Source organism: Euprymna scolopes, chromosome 28 (genome assembly GCF_053919585.1).
Source record: "Euprymna scolopes isolate OS-2025 chromosome 28, ASM5391958v1, whole genome shotgun sequence".
Classification (NCBI taxonomy): Eukaryota; Metazoa; Mollusca; class Cephalopoda; order Sepiida; family Sepiolidae; genus Euprymna; species Euprymna scolopes.
Genome location: NC_136509.1, coordinates 14,782,308 through 14,808,535, shown reverse-complemented (window position 1 = coordinate 14,808,535; position 26,228 = coordinate 14,782,308). Strand labels below are relative to the sequence as shown.

The window sequence follows — 26,228 nt, the reverse complement described above, 5'->3', positions numbered from 1 at the left end:
TTCCAACTTTGCCTCAAGGGTTCGGGTTCGAGCCTCATACTTACCTACCAAAACTTTTTTTTTTATTATTTTAACCCCTTCCCCTGCGGAGTTTTGATTTATCCAAAACCACACACACCTCCAAACACCAGGGCAATGCCGGTACCCCCCTCCCCACTAGTCTAATATATAAAGGGCCAAAAACTTTGGATACACGTGACGGATCCTCACAAGATCAATATCGTTTTCAAGCTCAATCTTTCAAACCACAAATATCGAAAAATTGGCCAAGAACATTTATTCCTTTACCCTCAACTGGACAGTTTTGTATGAGGAGGGGTCACTTTTTTTGTCAACATTTTTGCAAAGTCATCATACGCGCTTGCAATAACTAGCCTTAATTTGAACGGCAGCAAAATCGTATACCATGGTGGCTGCGGGGATTAAGTGGTTTGCTTTTTATCCTCCTTCGCGTTACAGGGTTGAGTATACCTACTTTTTTTTTTTTCTTATTATGTAATGGGAATTTTTCCTTTTTAAACAAAAAGTGAATTATTTTACTGTTCGCTTAAACTATTTTTTGTTTTTTTTCACACCTTTTGAAGTTTTTCAGACAAGCCCTTCATATATGGTATACAAACAGTGGTGAGTTTCTGAGTGGTGTCCTTTTATGTCCGATTTCTTGGAGCTGATGTCATGCTCTCTGGATAGTCGTTTCGGTGGAGGGTTTCTCTTAGACTGTCCTCTTGATATGCACTGCTGTTACTACATATTGCTTTTGCTCAGTGTTGTAGGCAATAGACGATTCCTTTCTTTACATTATATGGATGGTGGGAGTTGAAGTTTAGGTACTGACCAGTGAAAGTTGCCTTTCAGTATACAGATGACAAACTCCTGACCCATGCGAGTTATCAACTAGGAACGATAATTTATTGTTATGTTATTTTTCCATCATGAACTGTATAGTTGGACGGATAGAGTTCACATGGTCTAGTAACGTTTGACCATCTTCCTGATGGCGCCAGAGTATGAATGTGCAATCTACATATCACAATTACATTGTTGGCTTTAGTGGTGTTGATCCTAATGTCATTTTCTAAAAGTATTCCATGTATGCATTGGCCATTACCGGAGACAATGGTGATCCCATCGCCAGACCCTTTTCCCACCAATATATATCAGATCCGATCACAACGTATGTAGTGTCTCCATTATCTTGTCAATTGGGATGCAAGTGTATTCTTTCAGTGAGGCATCAGATGTCAGCTTATCCTGTACCATTGTCAGAGTCATTTTTGTGAATAGGCTCACTACATTGTGACTGGTTGGAATGAATGGGAGCATTGTTTATTATTTCCAAGAAGTGAACTGAATTCTTAACATATGGAGATTTGCCAATGATTGGGGTGATTATATCTACTAGTTGTGGTAGCTTGCTGTAATGTACTGTCTGTATTTTGCTGGTGGTATAAGGTCCTTATTCTTACTGAGGATCTGTGACAGCTTCCTTTCCGTTTTCAAGGTCAAATTCTTTTTAACTTTACAGTAGCCACCAGATTCTATTAAATCTTCCAATGGAATATTCTGCTTTATCCATTAACACAGTAGCATTGCCTTTGTCAGCTGTTGTGAAAAGTGACCCCCCCCCCTGCAAGAAAAGATCAAGTTGACCACCACAGAATTAATATTTTTTTTTTTTTCTAATTTTCAGATATTATGCATCCGGGGGATCGATCTTTCAGATGCTACAAGTTTCGACCTGGTTCAATGTGGCTGACGAAAGTTTTTAGCAAACACACAAACAAACCAATGTTTGAGATTTATACAATAGATAATAGATGGGCAAGGAGTCAGACAGTAAAATAGTAACAAAGTATTTAAGGGGAGAGAAAGAGATTGAAAGGATGAATTTTATTGACTTACATTTAAATGATGTGTCGTTAATTCTTTAAGACTATCACTTTCTGGCGACAATCGTTCAAACACTAATGTGTCAGCACCTTTACATAACAACTGGATGGCGCCATCTTTTTGAACTATCACCTGTTGAATGATTAAAAGAAAAAGACAAAAAAAAACCATTTAAGTAGACATAATATGGGGATTTCTTTTAATTCTTGTTTGAAAGAAAATAGAAATTATATTTGAATATAAATCTTGAAATGGGAGCAACAGCTTTTAAAGAAAGGAAAAAACAAACATGTATATTAATTGAACAATTTGACTCCTGTAAAAATGAATGATATACAAAGAGTAACAAAAGAGTTTTGAACTTTGCCTTCATATGAATTTATGATTGTATATATATATATATATATATATATATATATATATATATATAACAGTTAAAAAGGTAAGACTGAGTTTTTTTTTGTATCCGTGGTAAAAAGGACGGTTTAAAAAAAAATAAATCAATAAAGGAGTAGAGTTAGCTGACCGGGTTTCGCTTGCACGAGGGTTCTTTTTTTTATATATAGGGGAATGACTACGATAATATCAAACTATCGAAAAGGAAAAAAAAAAAAAAAGTAGGGAAACGACTAAAATAAATCTATTGTTATGATAATTATACAATGGAGAGGAAATATATATAATTCAAAATGTAAGTTTAGTAAACCAATTTAGCACAGTTTTTTTTTTCAAATAAACATTTATTTGTCTATACATCAAAGTACTTTTTGATGTAATCACGTCTCCATCAGAATAGACACAGCATTTTTTTTTCATATTATTTATCCCTCGTGGTATGATGTCACTAAGACAAACAAAACCAGTTCAGTGTTATCAACAGTGATTTTTAAACGTCCAGGTTGGGAAATTTGCACTTAAACAACGCTTTCATCATGGAGAAAACATATCAAATTATATATATATGTATATATATATATATATATATATATATACTGTTGAAATATCTTTGTTTTTGATTCTTTTTAGAAAGCTCAACAGTACTAGAGCTATAAATACTAAGAACAAACACATTTTTATGTTCATCTTATATATAAGAAAGGTTATGCGTCGACTAAGAATAGAGGCTGTTTTTTTTGTCACCTGATGAAGTCTTTTTAGACTGAAACAGTAGATTTATTGTCGCAACTAATGGTAATAAAATGATATCTTGCTAATTTTATTGAACACTATCAACAACCTCATGAAATTCAATAAAGTTTATTTTTTAACCTTATATATATATATATATATATATATATATATATATATATATATATATATAAAAGAGTGTAGCCATCAACAATTGTAAGTTTTTCAGACTTATCATGTTTTAATATTTTAATATTTCAAGCCTTGTTCAGCTCTCTCCAGCTATTTTTATATAAAGGTTTTGTTTTTAGTTAAAAGTTTGGAATTTCTTTTTGGAAAACATTTTATCTCTGCCAACACTGATTGTGTGTTTTTCTGAGAAATGCCAATCTGAGACTTATTGTCACCAGTAGTCGGTCCGGTAGGTCAAGAGTTCAATCACTTAGAGTTAAGTCCATTTCACCCACCAAGGATATATGCATGCAAACGTAATAAAGCGAATACGATAAGTGGAATTGAAATTATTCACTTACAGACATGCGTTTCCTGACGTTATTGAAATCTAAAATGCATAAAAGTTCATATGTTTCATCAACGCCATTTACTTCGATAGTAATTGTGTTTGGGGTTCGAGACTAGAATAAAAAAGATAGAAAAAGTTCATTAATGAAAACGGCATTGTTATACAAAATTCAGATAAATAATAACAATATTACCAAATATTTAATAGATCAAGCGGGAGAAAAGAACATATCAACACAAGCACTATGAGATGGTACTTACCCTCACACACAAAGAAAAAAAAGTAAAATAGTTAAGATATTACAATATTCCCATACTACAATAAATACATTCGTTTTTAGCTATTGTACTAAAATAAATATAATTATATTTATTGACATATGGAATAAGTCATCGGTATCGTCGGTTTCAAACCTGATAATAGTATCGGCTGAAGAGAGTTTAATATAAGTATCTAAAACGAATGATTACATGTTACTTGCTCTCTTCATGTCAAAATGTAAATAAAGACAGTCTATCTTTACATGTTAATTGATTTACAGGAACTATCATGACTGCTATAACAGTGTTTTGCTTGTGGCGTAAACACACAGACACAAAATAAGCATGTCAGTATATCACACACAAAAACAATGTTGATCTGGCATTTGACATAGTAACATGACATCTAGGTCATTTCCTTTTAACCTTTTATTTCTCTCTCACTCCATTTGTTTCTTTCCTTTTTCTTTCTCCTTTTCACACCAACGCAAACATGATCGCACTCAATATCACATTGCTCCACAAAGATGTACACAAAGAACTAATTTCCGCCTATAGGTATGTATACATATTCGAGGTAAGATGACTTAATTATATCATAAATACAGGATGACCCCCCCCAAAAAAAAACGGGCCCCGTGTACACTTTATATCTCCATTATTTATTCACTGATTGCCCTTATTTTACAGAACATGGCAGAATCAATGACCGTGAGTACACGAAGACCCCAGTGGGAGTTGGGACAAAGAATACACTGTGTTAAATTTTACTACATGGCAGGCTCGTTTAAGAAAACCCAGGACAGTTTCATGCGTCAGTTCGAATGTGAAAAGGCTCCATCAAAAGCAGAATTCAGAACTGGGTGGACCACTTCGAGAAGTATGGGACCGTGGAGAACCTCAACGCTGCCAGAGAGAACCGTCCAAGCCACTCAGCACATCCCAAGAAGTGAACAGCCGAGCTGATCGAAAGAGCAAGAGAGTCTCTCCAGCAGAGTCCGAAATGCTCTGTGTGTAAGCGAAGTTAGTTCCTCGGTATGTCCCGTGAGACTTGCAGGAGAGTGCTGATGAATGATATCAGGGCTTACCCATACAGAATACAGACGCTGCAGACCCTTACAGCCTCAGACAAGAAGCAGAGGAGGGCTATGGTAGTCAAGATGCTCGAGAAGACACCAAGTTTCCTTAACCTCCTTTGAACCTCAGATGAAGCCCACTTCCATCTTGATGGAAAGGCGAACTCCAAAAAGAATGTCTTCTGGGGGTCCTCCAGCCCCAATGAAGTAGCCACCAAGCCCCTGCACTCTCCTAAGTGCATGGTGTGGGCTGCAATCTCGGCCAGAGGCATCATCGGACCAATCTTCATCGAAGAATCTAGCACAGCAGTGACAGTCACCAAGGAGCGGCATGTGGAGGTCCTCAAAACCTTCAAGAGTGAGCTCCAGACCATCTACCCGTCGCTCATGAGCAAGTTCTGGTTCCAGCAGGACGGGCAAATTCTCACACCTCAAACCTGTCCCGAGATTGGCTGAAAGAGAAATTCGGAGGCCAAGTGATCAGTCTCAAGATTGATTTTGAGTGGGCACCCCATAGCCCGGACCTAAGCCCCCCAAATATTTTTCTTTGGGGCTATCTTAAGGACAGAGTCTACACAGAGAAACTCAGAACCATCATGGAACTCAAGGAAGCCATCAGGGAGATGAGAGCCATTACCAATTCGGCCTGTAAGAACATCATGACCAACTTTGTGCTGCGCCTCAAGAAATGCACGGAGTTAAATGGAGGCCATCTAGAACATATGCTGTAGAACGGAGAAAAAAAAAGGCCAAAGACCCTAGTATTTTGATGTGATGTTTTGAATATAATAAACTAGTTATGACCAAAGTTTAATTTCATTCAGACAAAACACTAAGAAACAGGGCCTAATTAGAGTCGGGGCCCGTTGTTTTTAGGTCTCCCTGTATTAATACTCTCATAAACAATCCAATTCACTTCAACAACTTTAATGAACTTTTCAGAACTAACCTGTTCACATGCATTAACACATAACGAACATTTCAGCATTTTACATGCGCATATGTATATACGCACACATGCTCTTAGGTCTTCTTCCACTGTTTGTAAATAAACGTATTGTTGTATATATTGTAACTCGGTACTTTTTTGTCTCATTTCGATGTCTGAGTCGAAGAGCACATAAGTATCCTTTACAAATTTCTTTTGTCAGCATCAGTATAAATTCCAGTGTAAATCTTATTTAAAACAAATGAGGTATGCTTTTTATTTGATTCCTAATTTTTAACTCATAATTAACCACCACATCAGCATTGTGTTGGCTTCTTGGTTAACAAATTTTCATTCAAATTTGCACAATGCTTTAACAGAGAGAAAAATCTCTCATTTTTTTTCTTTTTAACTTTTGTTTATCTCAAACAAAGCATGCGGCCAATGAAGCATAAGGGGCTTCCATGATATTTATATTTAGTTATTAGAGAAAACCTGCATGCAAAGTTATACACTAAGATGTTTGTTCACATTACATTTAAATTTCTGTCTTTTGGTATCATCGGATAAACAGGAAACACAAAGAAATTCCAAAAGCAAGCAGTCTGAGGAAAGAAATGAGTAGAGCAGAAAATCTTCTAACATCCACGAACTATTATAGTGAAGAGGTGGAATTTTGTTGCTTGCCAAACAGGTAGAGGCTATTTACATTAAGCAGGTACAAATACAATAAGTCGGGGTACAGTGTTGATTTTGAAATTTTCACCGTAAAAATGCATTGGTTGACCTGGCAGGGCTGTTTCTGCCCTCTTCAGCATTTTCTTGGAATTTGTAGAGAAAGAACTGGAAAATCTGTAATCAAAACTGATGTTGAGCAATGAACTCTCTAGTAATATTCATCATTCTAATGATATGGTACTTATTGGTGTTGTCTTGAAGTTTTGTCTTTATTGGATGAGAAGTCATTATTTCTCTTTGGACTATTGTCCTAACAATGGATATTTATATTTTTTTGATAATGCAAAAATCATTGAAATATTTTGTGGAAAAACAGTAATACGAATACTGCTTAAAAACAGTAATATGAATACTGCTTAAAAACAGTAATACGAATACTGCTTAAAAACAGTAATATGAATACTGCTTAAAAACAGTAATACGAATACTGCTTAAAAACAGTAATACGAATACTGCTTAAAATCAGTAATACGAATACTGCTTAAAAACAGTAATATGAATACTGCTTAAAAACAGTAATATGAATACTGCTTAAAAACAGTAATACGAATACTGCTTAAAAACAGTAATATGAATACTGCTTAAAAAAAGCCCCCCCCCCCAAAAAAAAAACACTCCAAACAAAATCTCATTGTGAATCTTTCTCCTAGAAGAGAAATTGTTAGTCTACTCTATTATTTTCATCATAGGTGCTCAACTAAGCTTCAATCTAAAATTTCCTCTGTAAAACATTCACAATAAAAACTAGCCACAACTGCTGAAAATAATTTTCTTTTCTTCATCTGCATAGCTAAAACGGAACTCTTATGAGCAAAGTTTTTTTTTCTGAAAACTGACTGTCTGTGGAACACAATACCATGGGGCTGTTTCCCAACTGACTACAACACGCTTGTTTTCAATATTCAAATTCTGCCCAGCTTCAACCATTGTTACTATTGTTAAGTGAATAGAACGTGATGTTTGGGTTTTGAGCAATGTGTCTGACAAAGAGGGAAGAACTGCTGTGTTCTATGTCAGAATCTATTATTCGATCTAACACTTATCGTTGGCAAGTTTTTGATCTTGAAAGAGTATTTTTTGGTTCATAACATAAAGTGGCTTCATGCCTTGTCTGAAGCGATTTCCATAAAAAAAAAGAAATCCTCACGAAATTTAATTATTCACTCGATAAATTCATTAACTCTCATCCTCGAATGGCTTCTAATAAATGTTGACTCACCAGTACATAAAAAAGAAGCTGCATTAGGAATGTGATACTGTATGGAAATGACTGCTGAACCTCCACCTTCTTATCGCTCGTTCATCTTCGGCATAATTAGAGAGCAATTATGAAATGAATAAGTCAGATCAGATAACTCAGTTTTGAAATCATGTAAATTCATCAAATAATGTTTAGTGCTTATTTTTCATATTCTAAATATCACGTAAATTGATCAAGTAATGTTTAGTGCTTATTTTTCATATTCTAAATATCACGTAAATTGATCAAATAATGTTTAGTGCTTATTTTTCATATTCTAAATATCACGTAAATTGATCAAATAATGTTTAGTGCTTATTTTTCATATTCTAAATATCACGTAAATTGATCAAATAATGTTTAGTGCTTATTTTTCATATTCCAAAAATCACGTAAATTGATCAAATAATGTTTAGTGCTTATTTTTCATATTCTAAATATCACGTAAATTGATCAAATAATGTTTAATGCTTATTTTTCATATTCTAAATATCACGTAAATTGATCAAATAATGTTTAGTGCTTATTTTTCATATTCCAAAAATCACGTAAATTGATCAAATAATGTTTAGTGCTCATTTTTCATATTCTAAATATCACGTAAATTGATCAAATAATGTTTAGTGCTTATTTTTCATATTCTAAATATCACGTAAATTGATCAAGTAATGTTTTGTGCTTATTTTTCATATTCTAAATATCACGTAAATTGATCAAATAATGTTTAGTGCTTATTTTTCATATTCTAAATATCACGTAAATTGATCAAATAATGTTTAGTGCTTATTTTTCATATTCTAAATATCACGTAAATTGATCAAGTAATGTTTTGTGCTTATTTTTCATATTCTAAATATCACGTAAATTGATCAAATAATGTTTAATGCTTATTTTTCATATTCTAAATATCACGTAAATTGATCAAATAATGTTTAGTGCTTATTTTTCATATTCCAAAAATCACGTAAATTGATCAAATAAGGTTTAGTGCTTATTTTTCATATTCTAAATATCACGTAAATTGATCAAATAATGTTTAATGCTTATTTTTCATATTCTAAATATCACGTAAATTGATCAAATAATGTTTAGTGCTTATTTTTCATATTCCAAAAATCACGTAAATTGATCAAATAATGTTTAGTGCTTATTTTTCATATTCTAAATATCACGTAAATTGATCAAATAATGTTTAATGCTTATTTTTCATATTCCAAAAATCACGTAAATTGATCAAATAATGTTTAGTGCTTATTTTTCATATTCTAAATATCACGTAAATTGATCAAGCAATGTTTAATGCTTATTTCAATAAGAATTTTAGATAGTGGAATTTGAGTGTAATCAATCCTCAAGATCATCATGCTTGGAGACTGAAATTGCTGCTAGAAAAGCAACTTGTGACAAATGAAAATAAATTGCTAAAAGGGACGACGATAATGGTTACAAATGTCTGAACTAAAACAATATATAAAAAATGTCCTAATTATATAAGCAAAAAGTTTATAAACTTCAAAAAAAAAAAAAAAAAAAATTATGGACTTTAAAAAAAAATAATCTACTAACTTAAAAAAAAAAAGAAAGAAAAATGTACAGAAATATCCCAAAATGATTGACAGTGATTTGAAGCAACATACCTTGAATACAAATCCAAAATTTCGAGCGGCAGACACAAGGGCGTTTTCGTCAGGAGACTGAGCTTGGTATTCAAGAGCTACAAAAAGACAAACAGAAAAATAAATCATTGCATATGATTGTTTACAACTAGCGATTTTCACTGGACTATACTTATAAGAGGAACATAAAATTTAGCATCCATTTCTCAATAAAATTGCTTGCAGTTTTATATTCTGATATTAACAGAAATTTATTTCAAACTTCAAGTCTTACTTGCATAATATGATTAAATTAACCAACTGTGCACTTTTGTCTGATTTATAAATTATCCCTCGTCAAGTTTGAGCTGATTTAATCATCCAAAATAAAATTATCTCCATATGTTTAATGCATGTAAAATATATTTAACATTCATATGAAAAGTCTTTAGAAGTCATTAAAAAGTCTTTAGAAGTCATTAAAAAGTCTTTAGAAGTCATTAAAAAGTCTTTAGAAGTCATTAAAAAGTCTTTAGAAGTCATTAAAAAGTCTTTAGAAGTCATTAAAAAGTCTTTAGAAGTCATTAAAAAGTCTTTAGAAGTCATTAAAAAGTCTTTAGAAGTCATCAAAAAGTCTTTAGAAGTCATCAAAAAGTCTTTAGAAGTCATCAAAAAGTCTTTAGAAGTCATCAAAAAGTCTTTAGAAGTCATCAAAAAGTCTTTAGAAGTCATCAAAAAGTCTTTAGAAGTCATTAAAAAGTCTTTAGAAGTCATTAAAAAGTATTTAGAAGTCATTAAAAAGTCTTTAGAAGTCATTAAAAAGTCTTTAGAAGTCATTAAAAAGTCTTTAGAAGTCATTAAAAAGTCTTTAGAAGTCATTAAAAAGTATTTAGAAGTCTGTGTATTCATTTTTTTCAGACTTATTCTCATCATCATAGATGTTAGTTCACCACGTTTCGGCTATCTCATCCTCTCGTCTTCTTTAGGAGGTTAACTGCGAGGATGAGTTGGATGAAACATGGTGAAACAACAACAACAACAAAAATGAATACAGAAATTATGAAGCCTCATCTCAAAGGATTTCAAAAAATAAAAATAAAATAATATTTAGAAGTGATTAAAAATCATTCACAAATCATTAAAAAAAACAAAAAACATTTATCTAAATGGATTAAAAAAATCATCCAAATGTATTAAAAACTGATGCAAAGAATATTTCAAATTCATCAAAACATTTAGTAGTATTTATTCTCCATATTTCTGTTCTTTAGATCAGTCTGATAAAAGCGATCATGATGATGCTTTCTATGTCCGGTTTTAAAAACATTCTGATAATAATATACAGAAGTAATATATTGTGTCCTTTTACATGGTTGGATGCTGCATTTCTACTAATAAAATTGATTGATTAAAAAATACATGTAAAACTATTTAAAAACCTGTAAAACCCTTTAAAAATATTTAAAAGTATTTAAATTATTTAAAAAAATAAAAATATTACAAGCAATTATGTATTAAAAATGTATTCATATATCTATAAAAGTGAAAATGTGTGTGCGTGTGTGTGTGTGTGTGTCTGTCTGAATGTGTACACTTCCCTATCAAATAACTATGTCAATTTTCGGTCTACAGACTCAAGATTTGACATAAAAGGTATAGAGATTTGGGAAAATCTGTAATCGGTTTTCGGCCAGAAATTTGGCTGTTAAGGGGTCATAGTTCAACGATTTGACCTCTGAAAAACTCTACCAAACTCCTCTGCCAGTTTTGGGTCTAAACACTTGAAATTTTAGATATAGGTTACTTGGACATGGATCTAACTCTATAATTTGATTTGAGCCCAAAACAATACATGTTAAGGGGTCATAATTGGGGTCAAAGTTTTAAAAAATTGACCTCTGCGGTCTCTACTAAATTACTCAGCCAAGTTTTGGTCTAAACATTTGAAATTTTACATAAAGTGTATTCAGACATAGACCAAGCTTTTTTATGTTTTTCTTGTTTTTTTTCTGAAAATTTGGCTTCCAAGGGGGCAAAGTTCAAAAGATTTGACCTTTGCGGTCTCTAGCAAACTATTAAACCAATTTTGGATCTAAACATTTGAAATTTTACATAAGAGTATTCATACATACAGAAAGCATTTTAATCAATTTTTGGGTGCAAATTTGGCTTGCAAGAGGTTAAAGTTTACAGAGTTGACCTTTGCAGACTCTACCAAACTCCTATGCCAATTTTGGGTCCAAATACTTGAAATTTTAGATGTAGGTTACTTGGACATGGGCCAAACATTTTAATTAAATTTGAGGCCAAAACAATAAATGTTAAGGGGTCAAAATTGGAGTCAAAGTTTTAAAAAATTGGACGTCTGCGGTCTCTAACAACTTTTCTCTATGGTAGTTAATGAAGCCTATTGTATAGAAAGGTATTACTGTACATATTCACACTTTTTAATATATATATATATATATATATATATATATATATATACTAGCAAAAGTACCCGTCGTTGACTGGGTTCAAAAGCAGCCTACAGAAAATGGACTCTGATTTATTAAAGTATGATAGGTTATGAAAAGGAAGGGTTGTAAAGAGATAGCTTCGAATTTGGGGGTATCAAAACCAAAGCAAAATATGATGAAAGTAAAAATGAAATCTTATGTTTTGTCAAATTAAATGCTACTTAAGCCCAAGTTCTAAAATCCCAGAACTGAGATATTAGATTGAATAAATGCTGAACATGTCATAAAATAACGATAATTCTTTTTTTTATAATCAAAGCAAACACAATGGTGTAATTAACAAAAAGTGTATTTTCGAAAGTATGTTACAGAAGTAAACATCATGATTCTGGAGCCATACACATATGAGGTGCCTTCAATAAGTTTCCAGACTTTTTTTTACAGGCATTTAAAATTGTCGTAGACTCTTGAAGATTCAGTATGTTATTGCTATACATCTTATAACATGACTGACCAATTTTTATGATTTCAGATTCAAATGAACAGTTGCAGCAGGAATTGGAATACACCTTACTAAAGTCTGACTGTCACAGCTGGTGAATTTCAAAAAATGCAATCTGGATGGGACCACGCTTTAGAAGAACGATATGCAATAAACTTGTTTTGCACCTGGGAAAAATGCCACAGAAACATATTGAATGCTTCAGACTACTTTTCAACCATCTTGCATGAATCGATCATCAGTTTTTGAGTGGCATAAGAGATTACAGGAAGGCAGAGAGTCTGAAGGATGATGAGAGGTGTGGCAGGAGTAAGGAAGTCAGAACACCAGACTTGATTGGCCAAATAAAGAATTTCATGGATAAGGACCATCGTGTGTCTATAGAGACAATAAGTGCACTGTACACACAATTATTCGCGAGGCACTGAAGATGTGAAAGATGTGCGTGAAGTTTGTTCCAAGGGTGCTCAGAGAAGATCAGTCCCCAACTCCATCATTGTACCAGACTATTTGACCAAGATGGGCATCAAGACAGTTCCTCACCCTCCCTATAGTCCAGACCTTGCTCCCTGTGACTTTTGGTTATTCCCTAAGCTAAAGAAAAACCTTAGAGGCTGTCGTTATGAGACAATTGAGGAGATGGAGGAGGCTGTATTGAGGGTCAATAAACTGCTCTCACAAGAGGACTTCCATGGGGCCTTCCAGAAATTGTGGGAACGATACAACACGTTCATTGCAGCCGGAGGAGATTACTTCGAAGGAGACTAGAGTTTCATGCATGTACTGTCAATAAAAGTGCCTATAAAAAAAAAAAAAATCTGGAAACTTATTTCAACCTCTTCTCTCAAAATGCAAATTTCTATTGTCATCAAAATTTATTTACATTGCATAGCTTTATAAACAGAGATTAAAACTACAATTTACATCTTAGTGAGAAATGTGTACTTTACACTATGTTCTAATTCACCACAAAATAAAAATTAGATTTCACATTTTTTAGGCGATTACATGTACACAGCTTAAAAACAATTAAAAATTTTTTTTAATGTTTGATATATACTGGTGAGAGGATGAGTTTCATACATAAATTTAATATAAATTGATCACTCTTTTCGAGGCAACCAGCTGGTAATGATATTTAGTGTGTGTGTGTGGGGGGGGCATACATAATATTGTAAGCATAGTGATATGTTTCTTTCTGTGATTATTCTTGTCAGCTTTTAGTATTCGTGATACAAACTTTTATCTTCTTTTGTTTCAACCATAACAGTATGGCACAGCGCCAACAATGTGAAGAATTCAGAAACTTTGGGACTTTTATTTTCAACTTCATCAAGCAGACGTTGGTCATAAAACGCAAAGTTTGGCTCGGCATATGGATTGTTGGAAAAATCAACTTTTATCGTCCGCTGAAAAAAAAAAAAAAGAATGAAAAAAGTTTTTGTTTAGTGTAATGTAAAAGTTTATGAAAAGTGCAATGAATTCAACCAGATTTAATTGTTTTATGGAATATCAACCCTTTTTGAGTTCTTCAATACCTAATCCAGTAATTCTGTAAAGCAAAATGTAGTAGGCAAAAAAAAAAAAAAAAAAAAATCAGGAACACAGATAGGAAATAGTATCGCCAACCTCTAGAAGAGAGGGAATTCTTGGCTGTAGAGAAAGAAGAAGGAGACAAAAACAAGAAATAAAAAAAAAAGCAGAAAGAAAAAACTTGCTTCTCGCAGACACGTGGCTCATCACAAAGAACAATCCAATCGCCAGAACCACCTACACACAATCTGCAGGACCCTCCCTGACTGCTTTCCAACGTCATGGCTTTGTAGCAGCCGGGAATTATATATTTGCATAATTGCGCGAGAGCAGACGCGATTCTACGAGGTCAACGCTAATAAAAACCCATGGACGCCATCGTGGAACTCTCTCTTCCGCTCATCCCGAAACACAACAGATGTATCCAAGGTAAGCTCTCTATTTCCCCTCATTCTGCTACATTCTGGAAAAAAAATTTATGTTCTAAAGTCTTTATATTTTCAAATGGAAGAAAATTGTTGTTTTTGAATTTGCTGAACATGTTTGAATTTTATAAAAGGAAAGGAAAAAGAAAAAAAAAATCATAACATCAACGTTTGAGAGATTTTAAATCAGGAAGCCAGTACCTTCAGACAGCCTAATCTGATAGCACCAGGTCAATGATATTAGATCAGCCTCCTTTCCTTTAATAATTATCAAAAAAAACAAAAAAAAACCCTCCAACCATAGACTAGATTGCCACTGCTGATAGCAGCCTTCAACAGTCATTGATGGGCAGAAGTCCAATACTCAAAGTATCAACACTGGTATGCCTTAAGGATCCATCCTGGGCTCAACTCTCTTCCTGATCTTCATCAATGATCTCCCAAATCACATTCTAAGATCATTCATTAATATTTATGCAAACAACTCTACTGTCTATGGCAACACTTCAAAGGCTGACAATGATCAAGATCTCTCCAAGTCTCTCTCCTCTGACCTTCAACACGTAGTACAATGGTGGCTGGTTACTTTTAATGTGTCCAAAACCAAGCTTCTATCTTTTCATCATAAATGCTCTGATCCCCATTTAGTCTAAATTTAAATGAATAGCACTCGTCTCAAAAAAGCCCTTTGCTTCATTCAACAAGCTTCTGGAACAGACCTTCACTCCTGACCTGAAATAGAAAACCTACGTCAAATCTGTTGCCAATATAGCTGGAAAAATGGTTGGATCATTCTGCCGCTCTAGAATATATATATCACTCCCGATGCAATCTTCTAACTATATGAGACAAATACATGCTAAAATGGAGCATGGTTGCCAAATCTGGGAAGGCGTTGCTCAGAGCACTCTCCTGCCTTGACAGAGTTTAAAATTGGCTTCGAAATCTAGTGGCAGATGTCCTTTTCTCCTCCTTGCAACCTCTTTCTCACAAAAGAGACATTGGGAGTCTATCTCTGCTCTATCGTTATTTTCATATTTTCAATTTTTTAACTGATCTCCAATCCATGGTACTCCCTCCGCAAAACATTCATAACACTCGTCTAGCTACAACCACTATCATCAATTTCAGCTACTCTCTATCTGTGCCTAAATCTAAACCCAAATTCCATAAACAAAATTTCTTTCCTAGAACTGCTTGACTGTGGAACTCTGTACAGTGAGACTGCCTTCCAGCTGACTACAACATGACTGTAAACAGGTTCTTGTTGAGCCGTACCCTTAAATAATTAAATTCCACCACTACTAATCACCACGCTGTTGTCTTACTGACCACCTCACACTCATTAATCCTTATCCTCGAGTGACCTTCAGGCCTTAATAAGTAGTGCTCCCCCTTATTAATTATATTTTATTTTAGTAATAAAGATAACGCGACAGTAATTCGTTTTTACTAAACAGTTATTACGGATGCTTTAGGAAAAAATTTTTTTTTCATTTTGTTTATGCGTTGCCAATTCCATTTTGTAGTTTACAAGTTTTTTTGGTAAACATAAGGATACGCTACAATAGAACACTGACCACTCTAATTTGTTTTTTAGGGGTAATCGAGATTGCCGATAACGAATCAGATAATCAAACCTGTCAGTAAATTTGCGACGGGTTTGATTATCTGATTCATTATCAGTGACCTCGATTACCCCTAAAAAAAATAAACAAATTAATTAGAGTGGTCGGTGTTCTGTTGTAGCGTATCCCTATGTTTACCATTTTTTTTTATAGTAAGAATGCTTCACAAACTTTAAATGGCTAAAATTAAATCACGCTAATATTTCACATGTTCAGATGTGGTTAACAATTATTATAAATTTACCTTTTACTTTAGTAATAAGGATACCGCAATAGTATTTCGTGTTTTTTTTAAATATTACTAGGGATGCATGCATTATTACATTATTTAACAAATTTAAAAAAAAAAAAAAGGGTAAACCTGAAACTTCTTTCCACCTTCAACCAATCCTGTAAAATTAACCCTTAACAGATTTTCTTGGAGTGCTAAAAACAAAAATAATGTTTAAAATTCTGGCAAACAAGTAGTTTCAATAATATCAAAAGTTTCAAAAAAAGTAGGGGATCACTTGTATATAATAATTTAACGTACAATGAGCACCCACTTTATAGCCACCTTTTGTTGGGGAGGGGGGAAGGTCAGCATAAAATGAACAGAATTTCACGTAAAGTGCGCACCTACCATTTGGGGGGGGGGGCAGCAGGCATTAATAATCGATTTGACGTGCACTAACCTCAAACAAAAACAGTGGGTGCTCATTTTACGTTAAATTGTGTTCAGTGTATGTTGAACCCTCCCCACCAAAATATGTTATATTACTATAGAAAAGTGATCCCCCACTTTTTAGAAATTAACATTTATTCAGATCTTGAAATCTACTTTTATGCCAAATTTTTTTGTATTTACACATTATTTTCGTTTTCAGCACACCTAAAGACCTTTAAAAGTGGTAATAGGATTTTTCGAGGGTGGAAAGATTCTTCGTATTTACCAAAAAAAAAAAAAAAAAAAGAAATAATGCAAGATGAATTTTTACAATGAATAAATGTGCATCATTTTATGATTTATAATTAAAAGCGTTGAACAATACAAAAGTACAAGAGAGGGTCTTTTGTAAATATTCTGCCACCTTACGATTGAATGTTGGTTTTCAAAAATATATCTCATTTAATTAACTTTATTTTTGCTATTAAATTTATTGGTTTGGATTCCTCATTATTGGAACTTATTCTATATATAAATATTGACTGTTACTTTAATTTGCATTTTCAAAAAAATTTCATGCTTGGACGAAATATATTGAATCAAATCATATTTCTGTGTTCATCTCCTTTTGTTTTAATTAATTAGTCTCTTTTGTTTATTATTATTTTCTCAATTTTATGCTTATAAATTCTGTGGGATATTCACCCTCTAAAAATATCCTAAAGAAAAATGTAAAAACTTGTTCTGATATTGTAAACGATATGCTTCATCATAAATATTCAGCTTTGTTAATCTGTGTATCAACTTACCTCTGTGATTTCGACTATATTTCCATATTCATCAATGAAATCACCAAAGCATTTCCCAGCAATTGAGCATTTATTGAATGTCATTATATTCTGAAAAAGAAAAAAAAGACAAAAAAAAAAGAGACTAATCATCATCATCATCATCATCATCATATTCAGTTTAGCACCCATTTTACAGGCTTAATATTAACAAATACACCAATGACTTTTGAAGAATGAGAATAATGCAGTTTGATTTGGAGCAGATGATTAAAAACTTACAAGATTCTGGTCTGCAAATAGCCAACAGATAATATATGATCTGTATACTTATCTACTATCATGTATGCGAAACGGTGTTTTATATTGATATGTTCAAAGCGTACACACCTGTATTGACCAATACATTACCTAGTGTTTACTGAGAAATTTTGAGAAACGGTGGTTTCAACAGAATGGGGCAACTGTGAATAATTTAAATGACTTGTTGGAATAGCTGTGAGGGCATTTTGATGATCGTCTCATGTAGGTTTGATTCTGAATAAGTTTTCCCACTCGTTAAGTATTAGCACCTCGGATGTTTATCTAGGCCATTGCACGGTCGTAAAATATGCTTAAATATGATATTGTAATTCATGCAGATTTTGTATCTATTATTAGAGGCAATTCTCTATTGAATATTATATTGTGCCCAATATATAGTCATGGTTTCAAAAGTTAAAAAAAAAAAACAACAAAAAAAGATGAGTTGGGTGACATCAGCTTGAATCAAAAGTTTGATTGCTATTGTTTGTTATCAACAGATGGATAAGAAAGGCTAAAAATTAAGCAACTTCAAGTTATGGATGCATATTTGCACATGTACAGAAGTAATAGGTTTAGTCGACTTACTCCTTCCAAGATTAATTTAATTTTAAAAATAATTTTGACCCCTAACCAGCTATTTTTAACAACTAAAACCAAATCGAAAGTTTTTCACAGGTCCAAATGTAACACCCCCTCTTATGAAGTTCGCTAGGACCCCTGTTGTCTTGAAAACTTTGGCTCGGATCGTCTGGTTCTTCTCAGAGGGTCGTTACATTGAATCCTGTATGCTGAAAGCGAATATCGAAGCTGCAGGCAAAAGAAAAACAGACACGTGAAGTCTATTCTATTTCACAAATATATTACAGGTCTTTTTACACATATATGGTTCAGTTCTTAGTAAGTTTTTAAAAATCTCAAATCTCTCTTCTCTTCACAGACAGTGTCAGACGGGTTTGGAGGAGGGGTCACATCTTCAGGGAACGGTGTGGCTACTTCGAGTTCCGCCCACAAACTCTCGCTGGAAACTGCCTCGAAACTGACTAAATTCGCGCCGCATTAGCACTATATAGTAAGGTGTGTGGTTGGGGTGGAAAATCTCCAAGCCAATAAAATTACGCCACGAAATTGGGAACCCCAAATTTTGCAGGTGTGCAATTCGGCCCTATCACTAATTTTGCAATCTGAGATTCAAGTCAATATTAAATTGTTATGACCCTTAAGTTCACCAACTGTCAGTCGGACATCTGGCTCGGAGTTCATTGAGGCCAGACAATGTCAATTGTTATTTCCAGATTTCTATCGTCAATTTTCAATACAAAATATATCTGACTTCCAAATAATAAGCAAATATATCTATTTTGACAATGAAATAAAATATATATTTATATCCTCTATTTTAAATCTTCGGGATATCTGCTGTTACCCGGGATCGAGTAAAGCTATCTTAGCATACCCGGCTCCCCAATGAGGGCAAATTGCTCCCTCAGGTTGATCACGTTCCCAATATATCAAGTCTGAGGACCAAACAGAAAAGAGTTGGTAGAGATGTTCCGTGCACAGACAGAGAAAAGTCACTTTATATATATATATATATATACTAGCAGGCCAGTTGGAATTGCCTGGTCATAAAATATGCATAAATATAATTCATGCAGATTTCATGTTTATCATCATAGAGTCAATTCTCTATTAATTATTATCCAACATATAGTAATAATTTCAAAAGTTATAAAAAAGAGTATGATTTGAATACCACTCACTAGAATCGGAACCAGAACGTTTAGCACTCCAGCCATAACCATTTATTTCTCCAGCATTTTTATCATCTGAGCTACCAACAGATGGATACGAAAGGTGAAAAATTTTTAATCAATCATTTAATGTTGCTTTCCTCCAGCCAGGTGTGTTTCTATACCAAGCATATCTATTGCTGTCAAATGACCGTTTCGGTATTAGTGAAACTTTGATGCTACTTAACTAACTAATACAGCCTTGTCTTGAAAAATTAGTTGTTCAATTTTTAGTAAGGATATTCACTTTTTTTTAGTCTAAGCAAATATTTTGTAATCTGTGTTTTTACTTACCTGAGTAAGTGTACCCGTTTTGTCAGAAAAAATATATTCAATTTGACCCAATTCCTCATTCAGGGTTGTCGTCCGTGCCTTTGCAGGTGTATCAGCCTTTTCGTAATACATTTTCACATCCCAATTGATCCAAAGACTATGAGCAAAACGGATTAATTCAACACTGAAACATAATTAAAAAAGAAACATTAAATCCATGAATCAAACTATAAAGTTCATCTGCTTTTGTGATCAGAAAAAAATAGATTGATTCTAATTTTCTTTAACTGACTATATCATTTGACCATAAATCCATTTTAAAGATCTAATTTTCTTCAACTGACTGTATCACTTGACCATAAATCCATTTTAAAGATCAATCTAATTTTCTTCAACTGACTGTATCACTTGACCATAAATCCATTTTAAAGATCAATCTAATTTTCTTTAACTGACTATATCACTTGACCATAAATCCATTTTAAAGATCAATCTAATTTTCTTCAACTGACTGTATCACTTGACCATAAATCCATTTTAAAGATCAATCTAATTTTCTTCAACTGACTGTATCACTTGACCATAAATCCATTTTAAAGATCAATCTAATTTTCTTTAACTGACTATATCACTTGACCATAAATCCATTTTAAAGATCAATCTAATTTTCTTCAAATGACTGTATCACTTGACCATAAATCCATTTTAAAGATCAATCTAATTTTCTTCAACTGACTGTATCACTTGACCATAAATCCATTTTAAAGATCATTCTAATTTTCTTCAACTGACTGTATCACTTGACCATAAATCCATTTTAAAGATCAATCTAATTTTCTTCAACTGACTGTATCACTTGACCATAAATCCATTTTAAAGATCAATCTAATTTTCTTCAACTGACTGTATCACTTGACCATAAATCCATTTTAAAGATCAATCTAATTTTCTTCAACTGACTGTATCACTTGACCATAAATCCATTTTAAAGATCAATCTACTTTTCTTCAACTGACTGTATCACTTGACCATAAATCCATTTTAAAGATCAATCTAATTTTCTTCAACTGACTGTATCACTTGACCATAAATCCATTTTAAAGATCAATCTAATTTTCTTCAAATGACTGTATCACTTGACCATAAATCCATTTTAAAGATCAATCTAATTTTCTTCAAATGACTGTATCACTTGACCATAAATCCATTTTAAAGATCAATCTAATTTTCTTCAAATAACTGTATCACTTGACCATAAATCCATTTTAAAGATCAATCTAATTTTCTTCAAATGACTGTATCACTTGACCATAAATCCATTTTAAAGATCAATCTAATTTTCTTCAAATGACTGTATCACTTGACCATAAATCCATTTTAAAGATCAATCTAATTTTCTTCAACTGACTGTATCATTTGACCATAAATCCATTTTAAAGATCTAATTTTCTTCAACTGACTGTATCATTTGACCATAAATCCATTTTAAAGATCAATCTAATTTTCTTCAACTGACTGTATCACTTGACCATAAATCCATTTTAAAGATCAATCTAATTTTCTTCAAATGACTGTATCACTTGACCATAAATCCATTTTAAAGATCAATCTAATTTTCTTCAAATGACTGTATCACTTGACCATAAATCCATTTTAAAGATCAATCTAATTTTCTTCAAATGACTGTATCACTTGACCATAAATCCATTTTAAAGATCAATCTAATTTTCTTCAAATGACTGTATCACTTGACCATAAATCCATTTTAAAGATCAATCTAATTTTCTTCAAATGACTGTATCACTTGACCATAAATCCATTTTAAAGATCAATCTAATTTTCTTCAAATGACTGTATCACTTGACCATAAATCCATTTTAAAGATCAATCTAATTTTCTTCAACTGACTGTATCATTTGACCATAAATCCATTTTAAAGATAAATCTAATTTTCTTCAACTGACTGTATCACTTGACCATAAATCCATTTTAAAGATCAATCTAATTTTCTTCAAATGACTGTATCACTTGACCATAAATCCATTTTAAAGATCAATCTAATTTTCTTCAAATGACTGTATCACTTGACCATAAATCCATTTTAAAGATCAATCTAATTTTCTTCAAATGACTGTATCACTTGACCATAAATCCATTTTAAAGATCAATCTAATTTTCTTCAAATGACTGTATCACTTGACCATAAATCCATTTTAAAGATCAATCTAATTTTCTTCAACTGACTGTATCACTTGACCATAAATCCATTTTAAAGATCATTCTAATTTTCTTCAAATGACTGTATCACTTGACCATAAATCCATTTTAAAGATCAATCTAATTTTCTTCAACTGACTGTATCACTTGACCATAAATCCATTTTAAAGATCAATCTAATTTTCTTTAACTGACTATATCATTTGACCATAAATCCATTTTAAAGATCTAATTTTCTTCAACTGACTGTATCACTTGACCATAAATCCATTTTAAAGATCAATCTAATTTTCTTCAAATGACTGTATCACTTGACCATAAATCCATTTTAAAGATCAATCTAATTTTCTTCAACTGACTGTATCACTTGACCATAAATCCATTTTAAAGATCATTCTAATTTTCTTCAAATGACTGTATCATTTGACCATAAATCCATTTTAAAGATCAATCTAATTTTCTTCAACTGACTGTATCACTTGACCATAAATCCATTTTAAAGATCAATCTAATTTTCTTTAACTGACTATATCATTTGACCATAAATCCATTTTAAAGATCTAATTTTCTTCAACTGACTGTATCACTTGACCATAAATCCATTTTAAAGATCAATCTAATTTTCTTCAACTGACTGTATCACTTGACCATAAATCCATTTTAAAGATCAATCTAATTTTCTTCAACTGACTGTATCACTTGACCATAAATCCATTTTAAAGATCAATCTAATTTTCTTCAACTGACTGTATCACTTGACCATAAATCCATTTTAAAGATCAATCTAATTTTCTTCAACTGACTGTATCACTTGACCATAAATCCATTTTAAAGATCAATCTAATTTTCTTCAAATGACTGTATCACTTGACCATAAATCCATTTTAAAGATCAATCTAATTTTCTTCAAATGACTGTATCACTTGACCATAAATCCATTTTAAAGATCAATCTAATTTTCTTCAAATGACTGTATCACTTGACCATAAATCCATTTTAAAGATCAATCTAATTTTCTTCAACTGACTGTATCACTTGACCATAAATCCATTTTAAAGATCAATCTAATTTTCTTTAACTGACTATATCATTTGACCATAAATCCATTTTAAAGATCTAATTTTCTTCAACTGACTGTATCACTTGACCATAAATCCATTTTAAAGATCAATCTAATTTTCTTCAACTGACTGTATCACTTGACCATAAATCCATTTTAAAGATCAATCTAATTTTCTTTAACTGACTATATCATTTGACCATAAATCCATTTTAAAGATCTAATTTTCTTCAACTGACTGTATCACTTGACCATAAATCCATTTTAAAGATCAATCTAATTTTCTTCAACTGACTGTATCACTTGACCATAAATCCATTTTAAAGATCAATCTAATTTTCTTCAACTGACTGTATCACTTGACCATAAATCCATTTTAAAGATCAATCTAATTTTCTTCAAATGACTGTATCACTTGACCATAAATCCATTTTAAAGATCAATCTAATTTTCTTCAAATGACTGTATCACTTGACCATAAATCCATTTTAAAGATCAATCTAATTTTCTTCAAATGACTGTATCACTTGACCATAAATCCATTTTAAAGATCAATCTAATTTTCTTCAACTGACTGTATCACTTGACCATAAATCCATTTTAAAGATCAATCTAATTTTCTTCAAATGACTGTATCACTTGACCATAAATCCATTTTAAAGATCAATCTTATTTTCTTGGTTGTTTTTGCTTAACCCTAACCCTTTTTTGGTTATTTAATGCTGAACCCAGTAATTTTGGAAAAGTTTCTATGCTTCAAGTTCTTTATACTCCAAATATTTAATTATGATGTTTGGTTTGATTGTTTTGTAGAAGAAAATTGTTTTTATTTTTAGCTTTGGTGAACATGACTGAGTTTTGCGAAGGAAATAATATCAATGTTTAATGCATTTTAAGTCATGAAACCCCTGCAACTTATGTCCCCGATAGTAGCCCTCTACTTCAAAGTGGCACTGTGCCTTGTTTCGGGTGAAAAAAAAAAAAAAGAAAAAGAAAGTCAGTATCTTCAGATAGCCTGATCTGGTATCACCAGATGCTGTAACAGGTATTATCACCTCAGGTCAAAGTAGCCCTAGGACGAATGATAACTAAAAGACAACTTCATATTCCCCACAACCCCAAATGAGGCCTTACCATTGAATGTCTTTTGAGGTCATACTCGGGGCCAATCTCATTTTTGTTTTCATTTGAACTAATCTGGCACAAGATTTTTTTTTTTCTTTTTTTTACACAGGCATCACTACATTATCAAGGCCAAGAGGTCACTCGAGGATAAGGGTTAGAAATAGGACAATATAGTAATCAATTCGGTAAATTTGTTAACTTATATGGAACGGCTCATCAAGAACTTGTTTACGTTTGACTTGAGGACAACCATATTGTAGTCAGCCAGAAAGCAGGAAAATGGAAGACAATTCCACAGGTGTGCAGTTCTAAGAAAGAAGCTTTGTTCATGGAATCTATGTTTAGGTTTAGGCACAGATAAAGAGTGGGTGGGTGGGGGGAATTATTGATAGTGTTTTCAGCTAGACGAGTGTTTCTTGTGAAAGTTTGGCGAGAGGGGACCATAGACTAAAGCTCAGTTGAACACTTTCCATGAAAATTACGATAAAGCAGAGACAAACTCGCAACAACTCTTCTGTGAGATAGAGGTTGCAGGAAAGAGAAAAGGACATCTACGAGGCTACGAAGTCTATTTTGAACTCTATCAAGGCAGGACAAGTCCTTTCTACCAGCTCCTGCCCAGATGTGGCAACAGTATTCCATCCTTGGACATACCTGACTTTTATACAGATAGAGAATTGCATCAGCACTCCCTTTCACCCCCATGACATGTATTACATAAAAAAAAATAACAGATGTACAAATGTCTTACCTGACATACAACGAAATAGGTACGACTGTGTTTAGAATGATGATGTATGAGAGAAACACAAGTAAGGCAGTGACAGTGGCTCCGGCCGCCTTGGACCCTTCTCTATCCCCAATGAAACTTCCAGGAATGAAATGTTCCCAAGGAAAGAATTTCTGGAACCGGTAACCAGTCACACTTTCCCAGACGCCACAAGCAATGGTACAAATAAGACACATGCAAAGAAGGAAGACAACAATCTGGAAAATAAAAGAGAAAGAATTTCTCCAAGAATCATAATTTTATCAAATTGACAACTGAAAGTAACGAGTTTAGCACTGCACCATTATGTGATATTTCTTTTTGCAATTTTTAAGATGACAATTGATAATTAGTCAGGCATGTGTATGTAGTGTGATGATGTTATGGAAGTGAAACTTGACCAGTGAGGGTTGAGGACATGTGTTGCATGGAGACAATCATATGAGAATGATACGATGAATATGTAATGTGAGTTAAAGGTGAGCTTAGATCTGGTGACCTCAGAGGAAGATTAGTCTAGAAATTATAAAAAGATGTGTTCAGAACAGGATAATTTGATGACATGAAAGTGAAACCTGACCAGTGAGGGTTGAGGATATGCGTTGCATGGAAAGACATGATATGATGATGATATGATGGATGTGTAATGTGCGTCATAGGCAGGCTTAGATCTGATGACCTCAGAGGAAGATTAAAATCTTGACAGTATGGAGAGATGTGTGTAGAAGTGGATACTTTTATGGTATGGCCATGTTGAAAGAATGGATGAGAGGTTTTGGATTGATAGATGTACAACAACATGGGGTGAGTGGTAATCGGATGGAATGAGACCCTTTGACGTCGGCGGGCTTCATCATGGCGGCAACTTTTCTGCTAGCAGTTATCAAGTGACTACCCAGAACCCAGGAATGGCTAAAGTTGAGGATGTCACCAAGAAGAGAACAAAAAATGGTACACTTTGGCTAATAGTATATTTGGGCAACATTTTTTCTCTTATGCATATTTCATTTGTTATAGAGTGGCCGAGCAGAGGCAGTGAGTTATCTGTGTATCTATCAATCTATATATCTACCTATCTATTTGTCTATATAATTACTTATCTAGCTAGAGTTGTGTGGACAAGAGATTGAAGTCATGTTTTGACAACATGTCAAATCTTGTCAAACTTGGTGACCGGTCAAGTTTTCACCAGAAGAGGTGACCAGAAGTTTATGTGTCACATGTCATATGTTCCGGTTTGTGCAAGCATCATTGGCAGTTGGATTCGAGACATCAAAAAAGACAGATGGGCTAGAAATTGGTCTTCCATGAGAGGGAAGAAGTCTCAGA

At 33.0% G+C, this 26,228-nt stretch overlaps 1 protein-coding gene across 11 annotated transcripts in view; it reads right to left on the bottom strand.

Annotated features, from left to right (window-relative positions):
• The window catches only part of LOC145249487 (phospholipid-transporting ATPase ID-like), a 516,252-nt gene that overhangs the window by 42,768 nt on the left and 447,256 nt on the right, over window positions 1–26,228 (bottom strand). For all 11 annotated transcript variants that reach the window (XM_080111088.1, XM_080111082.1, XM_080111081.1 and 8 more), the window contains 7 exons: window positions 24,882–25,117; window positions 19,750–19,912; window positions 17,381–17,470; window positions 13,580–13,748; window positions 9,421–9,497; window positions 3,552–3,653; window positions 1,903–2,022 (listed from right to left, as the gene is read on the bottom strand). In XM_080111088.1, coding sequence (XP_079967214.1) covers window positions 1,903–2,022; window positions 3,552–3,653; window positions 9,421–9,497; window positions 13,580–13,748; window positions 17,381–17,470; window positions 19,750–19,912; window positions 24,882–25,117 — 957 coding nt within the window. The remainder of the gene's footprint in view (window positions 1–1,902; window positions 2,023–3,551; window positions 3,654–9,420; window positions 9,498–13,579; window positions 13,749–17,380; window positions 17,471–19,749; window positions 19,913–24,881; window positions 25,118–26,228) is intronic.